The sequence below is a fragment of the Tursiops truncatus genome, chromosome 8, assembly GCF_011762595.2.
Source record: "Tursiops truncatus isolate mTurTru1 chromosome 8, mTurTru1.mat.Y, whole genome shotgun sequence".
NCBI lineage: Eukaryota > Metazoa > Chordata > Mammalia > Artiodactyla > Delphinidae > Tursiops > Tursiops truncatus.
In genome coordinates, this window is record NC_047041.1 from 98,410,177 (window position 1) to 98,422,253 (window position 12,077).

General features: G+C 42.2%; 1 protein-coding gene across 1 annotated transcript in view; it reads right to left on the minus strand.

Moving 5' to 3' along the window:
- DDB1 (damage specific DNA binding protein 1) overlaps positions 1 to 12,007 on the minus strand; it is a 31,206-nt gene extending 19,199 nt beyond the window's left edge. The window contains exons 1-10 of the mRNA XM_019933970.3: positions 11,804 to 12,007; positions 10,497 to 10,645; positions 9,329 to 9,445; positions 8,773 to 8,994; positions 6,331 to 6,445; positions 5,393 to 5,490; positions 4,478 to 4,636; positions 3,777 to 3,860; positions 3,052 to 3,168; positions 2,345 to 2,447 (exon numbers count right to left, since the gene is read on the minus strand). Of these exons, the coding sequence (XP_019789529.1) occupies positions 2,345 to 2,447; positions 3,052 to 3,168; positions 3,777 to 3,860; positions 4,478 to 4,636; positions 5,393 to 5,490; positions 6,331 to 6,445; positions 8,773 to 8,994; positions 9,329 to 9,445; positions 10,497 to 10,645; positions 11,804 to 11,864 (1,225 nt within the window). The 5' untranslated portion in view covers positions 11,865 to 12,007. The remainder of the gene's footprint in view (positions 1 to 2,344; positions 2,448 to 3,051; positions 3,169 to 3,776; positions 3,861 to 4,477; positions 4,637 to 5,392; positions 5,491 to 6,330; positions 6,446 to 8,772; positions 8,995 to 9,328; positions 9,446 to 10,496; positions 10,646 to 11,803) is intronic.
- Positions 12,008 to 12,077: the final 70 nt, after the last annotated feature.

Consider the following 12,077-nt stretch of genomic DNA (forward strand, 5'->3'; position numbering starts at 1 on the left):
AACGCCACAATGAGTAATCTTGTATTTATGTCACTTTATACATATAAAGGTCTATGGGCTAGATGCCCAGAATTGGGCTTGCGGGGCAAATCACTAGATGCAGTTGTAGTTTCCGCAGACATTTTCAGTGAGCACGCTCATTTTCTCGCAGCCTCACCAACACAATGTGTTGTCAAACTTCAACTTTGGCATCTGGTAAAGTATAGTATCACTATTTTGTTTTGATTTGCACTTATTATAAGTTAGGCTTGTTACCTGTCTATCCATGTACTTTGCTAATTTGGGGGCAGGAAATTTCGTGGTCTTTCTAGAAATTTTTTATGAATTAAGAGAGATTAGGCCTTTGCCTATAAGATAAACTACAAACGTTTTTATCCAATTTGCCATTTCTTCTAACTTAGCTTGCAGTGTTTTGTTTTTGCCATGCAGAAGTGTTTTATTTTTATGCTGATAGTTTATTAATCTTTCTTTTTGGCTTCTGTACTTTTGAGTCATTGTTTGACTATCCTCACTCCAAAATTAGAAAAGAATTCACCACCTTTTTCTTTTAGTTTTTGTATGGCTTCATATTTTTATATTAAGTCTTTGATCCATTTAGATTCTAGCAAGGTATACACTGAGCAGTATGGATCCACACTTATCTTTTCCCAAATGACTCCAGTTATCCCAACACCATTTATTCAAAAGAATTATCTTTACCTCACTGACCTGAGATACCACCACTATTGTACACTAAAGTCCCACATACAGTTGTGTTTATTTCGGGACATTTGAGTCTGCCCATGGGACTCTTGCCTATTCGTGCACCAAAACCAAACTTTTAATTTCTAAGGTTTAATAGTACGTTTTTATATCTGGTAACTAGGCCCGTCTCATTGCTCTTTAAGTTTTCCTAGCTGTTCTTTTTTTTTTTTTTTTTTGCGGTACGCGGGCCTCTCTCTGTTGTGGCCTCTCCCGTTGCGGAGCAGACTCTCAACCACTGTGCCACCAGGGAAGCCCTTCCTAGCTTTTCTTGCTGCTTCTGTTTCCCATTTGGTCTTTGACTTGCCCAGGTCAAAGAAAAAAAACCTATTGATATTTTTATTGAAATACATTAAATATAAAAATCAGAGAGAAAGAGCTTTATAATGTTAACTTATAAGACCTTGGCATGTCTTTTTCATTTGATCAATCTATCCTTTTAATCCTTTAAGAGTATCTTAAAGTTTTCCTTACATAGATTTTGCACAATTCTTGTTAAACTTATTCCTTGGTATTTTATCTTTTTATTCCTATTGTAAATTGTCTCTTTCCCTCTACTATACCTTCTAATTGTGTTTTTACATGAAAACTACTGATTTCAGAACATTAATTTTATATCCTACCTTAATGAATTCTTACTGCCTGTTAGCTTTTCAGTTGATTCTCTTGAGTTTTGTAGTTTTATGATCTCTTCCTAATTCATAAACCTCTATTTTTTTATTAATATGTTCTCATCCTCTTACTTTTTTATATTCTGAATTATTTTTTTTTTAAGATGTGCCTCCTATATACTACTTTGAATTAATTTTTGCCTTATGATCCAATCTGATCATCTTTTTCTTATAACAGGTGAGTTTAGCCCATTTGTTTACTGGTACCAGATATCTGATATATGAGTTACTCATACAGATGTTTGATATCAGTTCTGTCATATTATTTTAGGTTATGTTTACTGTTTGTATATTATAAAAGTCTTTCACTATGTAGTCTTTCTTTGATCTTTTCGACTATTATGTTCTCTTGGAATTTACAAAGATCTGTACTTTTGTTCTAGAAGTTACCTTTACATGTACATCTTTCTATGAAATTCTCAGTCTCCTCTCTCTTTACGGATTCTATCAGTTCCCTTATATAAACAACATTAAATTTCACTTGTAATCTTTCTTCCACCATTCCTCTACTCCATTATCCAAGTTTTTTTTTTTTTTTTTGCGGTACGCGGGTCTCTCACTGTTGTGGCCTCTCCCGTTGCGGAGCACAGGGTCCGGACGCGCAGGCTCAGCAGCCATGGCTCACGGGCCCAGCCGCTCTGCGGCATGTGAGATCCTCCCGGACCGGGGCACGAACCCACATCCCCTGCATCGGCAGGCGGACTCTCAACCACTGCGCCACCAGGGAAGCCCCATAATCCAATTTTGGTCAATATTCTCTTTAAGTTTACTTTGGAACTTTTCAATATATTTAAGCTTCTACCGCTTATTTGGCACTATGAATTTTTTTACTCTTCATTTGATCTGCTCCCCCCTGGAAGTGTCTTCATGACATGTAATGAGGCCAAAGTCACTCAAGTAAGATCTGCATCCTATGTCCACCAAAAGGATACCTTTGATGCCTGGCAAGTCAATGCTGGCATGCTCGTGGATTCCAATTCCATTCCGGATGATCCGCAAAGAGCCTTCCTTGAAAGCCCCAGAGCAAGTGACCAGCTGCAAGTAGAGAAAAGGTTTCTAAATAACCCACTCCAGACTGAGGCAACTAGACTGATGCTCACAAAGTAAACAAGCTATACCTAAAACCAAGGACCCTTTGTTGTGGAGCTAGGTTTGAGGATGCAGACTTAGCAGAGGTTGATCTCCAAAGTCTCTCAAATTTATCAAGCAGACAGGATATCCTAGTCCAAGAAGCAAAAGGTTCCTACCACTATTCCTAGCAAGCTTGTTTCCACCCTGGGAACCTAGTTTACTGGAAAGAGCACAGGATCTGAAGGCAGACACACCTGCCATTTAGTAGTTATGTAACCTTGGACAAGTTGCTTAATCCTTCTCAGCCTTAAGTTTCCTCACTTCTGAAATGGCCAAGAATCCCTATCTAACACAGTGCTTGTGTGATTATAGATAATGTATGTAGACTGCCTGGCAGACCAAGATAGGCACTCAATAAATGGTAGTTATCCTCACATCATTGGAAATTAGTGAGTGAGGCTCTTAAAAGTTATCTGCAGTGCACACTCCCCATTCTAGCTAAGCAGACCCAGGAGGACACCGTTTGAGTGGGCATACCAACTATCCCTTTCCAGGATGACCCCCTTACCTGTCCCTGCCCCTGCCTCTCCAGGTCCACCACACACATGTCCACAATGGGTCCTAAATTGGTAAAGGTTTCCATGGCCACTACATAGGAGCCTTGTTCATTGCTGTCAACATTGAGCTGAAAAAGAAAGAACAATGCTAGGCCTAGAATGCTCCAGACCCACCCTAAAGAGAGTTATCATCCAAAAGAAACTCAACCCTACTAGATCTTCTCATGCTCTAAGAAGATCTTATGCTCTTACGGATGCTTCTTATGCTCTACTGGATGCTTCTAGAAGGGAACTGCTAAGGAACATGGTTATCCTAGAGGTGACCCACTAACCAGCCAGGGATTTCTAACCTGGCATCCCATGGATGGATTTCAGAGGAACAGCTGGAAATTAATGTAAAATGTTTGCATGCATTCTTCTGCAGAGAAGGTTCAAATTCTCATATTCTAGAGGGGATCAAATACATTAGACTATGACCTATTTGAAGGTAGAAGCTAGCTCTTGTTCATCATTGTACCCACAGTACCTAGCCCCTTGCCCGGCACATTTGTTGAATGAACATTTAGGACAAACAGCTAGTCAGGGTAGGATGCTAAATCAACCAAGTAGAAAGGTGGATAGCAGGCATATGGATGAACTGAAGAAACTCTGAGAGGTACTAAACACAGAAAGAACTTAATGAAGAAGCAGTGAAGACTGCAAGAAAGAAGCCAGAAAGAAGAAAATGTCTTCTCACCTTCACAAGCTGGGAGTCACCAAGGCGAGACCCGACAAACACAACACCGTTATCAAGGTATGTCAAGCACTCAGCAATAGAGGTCTAAAAGAAAATCAAGGGCATGAAAGACATGAGAATGGACTTCACGTGGGATCCAGACACCGTCCTACCCACCTCTCAGACATGTGCTGAGAAAAATCACACCTGCCGTCACGATTCCCAAAACAATTCTCCATTTCAAATCCCCAGGTCACACTCAACGATCATTCCTAAATCTCTGAAGTTTGTGACTCTTCATTTATCACATCCCTATAGTCAGAAAAATCAACGATTTGTCTTGCAGGTGCCTGCTCCAAATGATCATTTTAATCCCAACAGCTCCAGTCTCCTCAAAATAGCTAGAGACCTCTAAAATTGCTGCATTGTTCTTAACAATACTTTTGTAGAACGTCCTCCCATAACTGAGCATCAGCCTTAGATTAACCTTTAATTCTACAGTGTATCCTTTTTGTTTCTCTTTTTTTTTTAATACTTGAGGTAGTACCCCACTGCCTGTGAGATTCTCTAGAATCTACTCATTCAAAAACCAACTTCCACAGCAGGACTGAGCATTTGTTGTTGGGTGTTAAGTAATATAATTCCCAGGTGCAGTTTGGGACCACACATCTGGGGTCACTAGGCACCTAGGAGAAATGTAGAAGAGTAGGGACAGGGCCTACCTCCCCAAGGAGTTCCACTCGGAGATCCTTGAGGGTAACGGTGCCATCCATCTGTTCCTCCTTCTCCAAAAGCAGCATGAAGAGCCGTCCTTCCATGTCTCCCAGCAGATAGCGGGAGCCATTGGGGTCCACGCGATTGTGACACACAATCGTGCTTTGCTGCCAAGAGGGAAGACACAGTCATTAGAGATAAAGCATCCTCCACAACCAGAGAATAAAGCCTAGCAGACCATTCCCTTTACCAAACCCAGCCACTTCATGAGCAAGGAATCCACTCAGCTCACATTACATGTGTGATCAAAAATGAGAACGTTTTATTTATTATTATTTTTTTTTTTGAGGACGTTTTATTTTGAAGACAATGTTCTGAGGAGCTCAACATACTTTAAATGTTTACTCACATATTATTTTACTGGAAAACAAATACATAAAAGAGAAGCAGCTGTAAGTACTGACTGGACTATGCATGCTACCACAGATTTTGTTATTTATCCTCAAAAAAAAAAATAAAATTAAGCTTTTAAGCTTTCGTTTCTATGACTTGAAATTTGAAGGTGAAATTTTTTGTGACTAATTTTTTAAGTCTATATATAGTATTCACTATATTATTTTACCTGATTTGAGCTCTAAGAACATTAACATTCATTAGAATTCCTGAAATTTCTCCTTTCTTCAAATTGCCCCAGTGAATGGAAAGGATAAACCAAATTTTGATTATTTCTCTCCCTTAGTTAGCAAGCAAGCTCTTTGAAAGCAACACCAAGCCAATCTCTTTGTATTCCCAATGACCAACACAACATTTTATATACATAGTGAATAATGTGACATACCTCTGAATCCCCTTCTGACAAATGGTGGGGAAAAGAAGCGGGGGAACAAACAGAAAGAAGAAAAAGGGAAAAGAATGCTGCTCACCTTAATGATGGGAGGGGCAATCGCCAGATATTTGTCACCGTTGTGATAGGTGATTGATTCCTGTCCAATGATGATGGCGCCTCCAAAAGGCTCTGGGACTGCAGGAGAAAGAGTAGCATTAAAATGCTCAGCATTTGGGACCTGCCAAACCCTGAGGCAGCAAGGGCACTGATCCAGTTATCTCTGAGGCAAACTTGAAGACAATCATTTTTTAGACATCAAAGTCCATGGACTATGATAAGCTTTTCCTGAGATTACTGTCTTAGAAATTGTAGGCTGCCCACTCTGTACTCCTGGTCGTACTTTTATTGCCACTCTTTCGGAGTTTCTGAGATTTTTTTCCTTGTTCCTTAGCTTCATTTCCCCCATTATCAGGGCTACCATATAGAAGAGCCAATTTGCACTTAAGAGTTTTAAAACTTCTCTACTAGGTGAAACACACAACAGTGCTGGGGGAAGAATATAGGATAAAGAGCAAAGATGACTGGATTCCAGCCTACGCTTTGTCAGTGAGGCACAGGCATGGGCAAGTCCCTCAGCCTTGTTTCCTCATCTATGAAATAAAGGAGCCAGATAAAATAAGCTCTATTGGTCCCCTTCAGTTTTTTTAAATTTTTGCCCAACAATAAAATAATGAGACTAACTTCCATATGCCACTCTGCAAATCAATCTCATTGTTTTAGTTAACCCCACCACCCCAAATAAAGGAAAGTTATACTTTTGGGGGAAGGGTAAAAAACAAGACAATCCCAAAGACAAAAATGCAAAAAACAAACGGAAGCACATTTACAGATAGGAGACATAAGGGAGGGCTGAACAATGCATGTGCTCAACAGCACTGGAGTGCTGAGATGAAGGGCAGAGAAGGTGAGGAAGGAGCAATAGGGAACTGGCCCAGAAGTGGGGCAGAGGCAAATTTCCTAAATCCCCCAACAAACCTGCAATCACCATGGAAGCTTCAGCTTCTACGTTTTCCTGTTTCCAAGGGCCCTTATTGAACTCCTTCTCTCGAAGAGACACCTCATAGGTTTTTACGTGCCGCCCCTGAGGGTCCTAGGTGAGCAAAGGTAGAACCATTAGTCCCTACGAAGGGTGCCCTGGGCTGGAGAGGGGCCCTGAAAGGAACAGCATCTGACACTCCTGTCACGCCAGCCTTCCCAACCTTATCCATCAGCATGCTAACGGCCACCAGCTGAGCTTCTGATAGTCTGGGTAGACTGTGACTGAGGCTAACTGTTTCTAACAACTGAACCAACAAAGAGATATTTAAAACTTAGAAAAATGAACTTGTCACGCTGTACTAACCACTACAGAGATATAATGTACATATGTGTACATTTGTGAATGTACATGTACGTATATAAGACATATATATATATATATATATATATATATATTCTCTGGTCCTTATCTTCAAGGAACTTATAAAATATCTAAAGAGAAAAAACACATTGAGAAGTGAAACACATGTCACAAATTTTTTAAATTTGTTTGTTACAAATGAGAACCTACTGTATAGCACAGGGAACTCTACTCAATGCTCTGTGGTGACATAAATGGGAAGGAAATCCAAAAAAGAGAGGATATATGTATACGTATAGCTGATTCACTGTGCCATACAGTAGAAACTAACACAACATTGTAAAGCAACTATACTCCAACAAAAATTTTTTTTTTAATAAAATAAAAATCAATTACAGTCTAAAACAAAGCTCCGTTTGATACAATTCTCAGATGCATTCTGATAGGGTGACGGTAAAGAACAGAGCGTGCTGCTCCTCTAAAGTTAGTCGAAACCTCCAATCCTGACATTGTCAACACCATCTTCCCCTCCTTGTTTTGAATCATGACTCACTTCAGACCTGGAGCTATCAAAGACACCTTTAAGAGACTAAAAGAGCTGGCATGGGGCCAGTGGAGGGCGGCCTCATCAAAGGCCAGACCAAGCTCTAAGAAGTTATGGAAGGAATCCGACAGTGTGTTCAGGCCAGGGCCCACATCTTCATCGTTGTTACAGCTCCTGAAGCACTCTGCATGACTACCTTTCACATGGATTTTCCTTTATTTTTTTTTTTTTTTTTTTTTTAATTTTGGCCATACCACGTGGCTTGACGGATCTCAGTTCCCCTACCAGGGATTGAACCCGGGCCACAGCAGTGAAAGCACTGAATCCTAACCACTAGACCACCAAGGAGCTCCCTCACGTGTTATTTTTCAAATTGACCTTTGGGCACAAAACAGGAGAAAAAATCATTTTTAGTTGATGAAAAGATTTTCCCATCAATGATTAGGGGTAAGACTCAACTTCACCATAAATTCAAGCTGGGGTTTGGATTTGGGCCTCTGAGACACACATATGGAAATGAAGCTCATTCACAACCCACAGCCCTGAGGCTGCAGAGTCAGCCTTGAATAACCAACATCAATGTTTTAATGACCTGATATTTACAAAACTGAAGAAGTGAGAGAGATTCCAAGTTATTATTTCAGACCTGATATTTAATGTATTGTAAATAAGATTAAACAAAATCTCCTAAGCTGGTTTCAACCTATTCAAATGAACTTTATATCAACCAGCCTCAAAACTACAGCACTTACTGTGACACTGAGAAATATACAAAAATACATCAGTATTTCCAATACTTAACACAGTGTTTAAAAAGTGTTTACATGCCCACACACAGTACTTAGACTTGGACTAAGCTTTCTTCCATCATTTATTCAACCACATGCTAGTGAAATAACCTCATACTGTATGGCCCTTTGTTAAAAGGCTGAGATATTACCAAGATACAAGCATATTAGTCTGGTGCTCTGCCACCCTGCCCCCACCCCACACCCCCTCAACAGATCTAGCCCAGAGAACAGCTGCCCAGGATCAGCTCTACAAAAGTTTTAGGCACAGACTAAAATAGAAGTCAAGAGCCAGCGGTCACCAGAAAGTGAGTGCTGATCAAAATGCACCTCTTCTTGGAAGACACATAAAGCATCCCCAAGACATTTTCTCATTGCTTGTAAGGGAATTTCCAGATCATTTCTTTAGAGCTAAGTTTTAATAATCCCCTAGCATGCCAGCAAGAGACAAAGTATAAACTGGGTCACCCTATAAAATCTCCAAGGCCCACAACCAGAGTGTAATCTCAGGATTAAAGCCTGCTACAGGCCCCAGACTGCTTCCTGCCTCCACGATAAGTACTTCTTCTCTCAAGGTGCAACCAAAACCTGACACATATTAATTATATCATTCAAAACATTTCAGGACAAATACATTAAACACTTCTACCTGCCCTACCATGACGTCCAGACATTCTGACTGGCAAAAATGGACTCCCACTGTGCCAAACCATACAGCTTCTCCCTCTCTCCTCCTGCTCCAGTACCTGGTAGACAAAGCAGATGGTAGGTGCTTGGCAACCATATAGGAACTTGACATCAATAACATGCAACTCCTCCAGGCGGATGTTAAAGGCCTTGAGCTCTTTATTGTCCCGGTCTAGTGGAATAACCTTGAAAAGGCCATCGTAGAGTCGCAGGCCAATCATTCGGCACTCAGGGTCAATGATGCCAATAATGCCCGTCTCTGAGGGGCGGCCGATTCGGTCCTGAGAAATAAAACTGGGGTTAGGAAAGAACCTCAAACACCTAGAGTAACAGAAAACGCTGCGCACCACCTTCCCAGGGTGATTTTAAGAGTGGCAGCAAAACCAGTGGCGTCTTCTTGACATGTCAGGACGCCCAAATGTCAGTGTACGCCTTTTTGCAAAACACTGAATCTCAGTGAATTATTACCTTCTCCCTTGGACTCTGAGTAAACTGCAGAAGTCCTTAGTGTTTTCTCCTTGTTTCTCTGATCACACAGAGAGAGAGCTGCCCCAGCAGTACAATTTTCTTCACCAAATCATGACAACCCTACCAGGAAAACTCTCATCACCTCACCTGGACATTGCCATGAGCTCGCGTTATGATGTCAATGCTCTCGCCACTCTGCTTATACTCCAAGATGCAGGCATTGTACTTAGCTGTCAGGATAAACAGTAGGTCCTTGCTCTCCCCCTGGAAACCAACATCATACTATCAAGAGAGGTTTGTTTTGAAAACAGGAATACTTGTCTAGCCTTTAATCATCCTTTAAGCATATTAAATTCTTCAAGAATTTTCTTTTCTCCCTGAAAAAACCCACGGTAAGTATGTAACACACATTAGCTACGCACACACCCTAAGGGTGTGTACAGAAAGGCCAGAACTGAAGCTGGTAAACATCTAGTCCACTTTCATGATTCTTCATCTCTGCTCTACATATAACGTATTCATCTAGTTCCACGTCAGCTAATCTCAATTACTCCATTCAAATTCTGAAAGATGAATGTAACGCCTCCTCTAATCCCCTCCAAGTACTTGGACAAAGAAAAAAAAATGTGAACAAAGGAAGCTGAAGTGCATCTATAAAGTCTCTCTTACTTATTAACACAGACCCCAACAAAGTGAGTATTTTGTTCAAAGGGTTATAATTTAAATTTTGAACCCACTGCTTCCCCATCAGATTCACTTACAGATAGAAACGGTCGAATTATAATAACAATAATAATTTGGTGATGTGTTAACAGTGAATGCTTGTTAGGTGCTACGTCCTGTTATTAAACCTCTTAATCCCGACAATAACCCAGAGGACTGGATACTGTTATCCCCATTTTGCAGATGGGGAAACAAGGCTCTGAAAGGTTAGATGACAACCAAAATTAGATTTAATAAGGAATAAAGCCAGTACTGCCCTAACTCTAGAGCCTACTCTCTGAATCACTATGATGACCCACAGGATGGTGACCCACATTTCAAACTGCTTTAATAGTCCCTTCTAAAAAGTCAACTTGATTAAAAAAAAAAAGTCAACTTGATAAATTTTTCCCTAGCAAATCTCTCCTTCTGTTTCTTGGAAGCTTTTTAAATTAGAATATAAATTGAAATCTGCCATTCAAAAAGAGAAGAGTTTCTCTCCTAAGCCTTATTGCACCCATCCTAAGCAAGCAGTGACGTAAAACAATGTAAACCTGACTACAACTAACAGTTCTCCCTTTGTTGCTGGGTCCAACCAACCCAGAGCACTTACCTTGGGCCTGAAAAGCTCCATGACGGCAATCTTCCCATACATGCCCACCTCTTTGACGGGTCGAAGCCCCTCAGCAGTGACCACATAGATCTCTAATCTCGTATTTTTGGCAATCAACAGGTTCAAGTCTTCAGCTGAAGTAAAGTGTCCTGAAAGAACAGATCCTCTAATCTTTGAAGCCAAAGCACTATCTAAGTGATCCTATCACTTCTACCTAAAACCTCCTGAATTCTCGACTTACTGCACGTATTTCTCCGGTTCCCTCCATTCACTCCCTTCTCACCAAATCCTCAGAGTCTCACTTCACACATTCAAGAACGCTACCTCCCTCATCAGATTAAGAAACTGGACTGGGCCTAAGAGCAGCATGTCCTTCAACTGCCAATGACTGTGAAAACCCTTCAGATGGCTCTGTGCCCTCGAATTTCACTTTTCCTATCGCAGTGGCCAACTCATACTCTAATTAAGGGATGCTGGAGAAAGTGTTTCTCCCTATTCAGTCCAAATTCGAATTTTCACAAAATCTTTACCAAACAGACTAGATCAAACGAAGAGAATTCTCAGAGCTTTACCTTAAAACCTTGTTTTGTTTGCACCTCTTGCCCTCCCAGCAGTCTACCAAAACCCCATCCACACTCCTTCATAGCCTCCAACTCTCCAACAACAGTTTTCCTTCGGAATCATGATTCGGATTTACATAAAAATACAAGTTTGAGAGCTTCATATTCTGTTGAGAACTTGGTTCAAGATGATTATGGCTGGGTTCTGGACATCTGCGTCCTTAACAATTCTTGCATAAACAAACAAGGCAAACCCAGCACTGGGCTGGGCCATTCCAAACCCTCTTCTTGTAAACAACAGCCCCAGGCAAAGCGGACTCCTCTCTTTCGGGTGAGTACGGACATTCCTCACATCCCTCCACCTCCTGCACCTCCCAGGCTCCTGCCCTAAAGTCGCCATCATCACCGCCCCTTCCCCCCTAACCACACGCGGCCAATCTCGCGGCCCAAGCAACACCGCACAAACAACTCACATTCCACTCTCTGTCCCACTGGGCGCGTCCTGTCCTCGAGGCTAAGTGACCTCCGAGAACGAAAGGGGACCCTCAAGAGCAGCTTTTACTCCCCCAAAGGCGTGTGTTGAGACAGCTTCGTTTAAGCCGTGGGCTGTGGGAGGTCCCTCGGCCGCCAGCGCCTTCCATTCCCTGGGCCCGGTCTTGGCGGCAACCCGGGGGCCGCGGGCTTCCCTAGGCCTCGGTTCCCCCCAGATCCCTCCCTCACCGGGGTCTCCTGCCCTGGCAGCCTCACCGGTCACGCAGCCGTTCACGGCGGTGGGCTTCTGTGCCGTTACCACGTAGTTGTACGACATGTCGAGGCCTGGGGCAGCCCAGCGGGACTCAGGCGAAACGAAAAAAAGACGGACACGAGCAAAGAGACAGGGAGCCCCCACCCGCGCGCGGCGAACTCCACTGCCGCTGTCTCCGCCCCAGAGACACGTTGCAGGCCAGAGCGGCCGAGGCGCGGGGCATCACGGGACGGGCTCACCTGGCCTCTTGGAGGACTCAAGGCGCCGAAGCGGCCA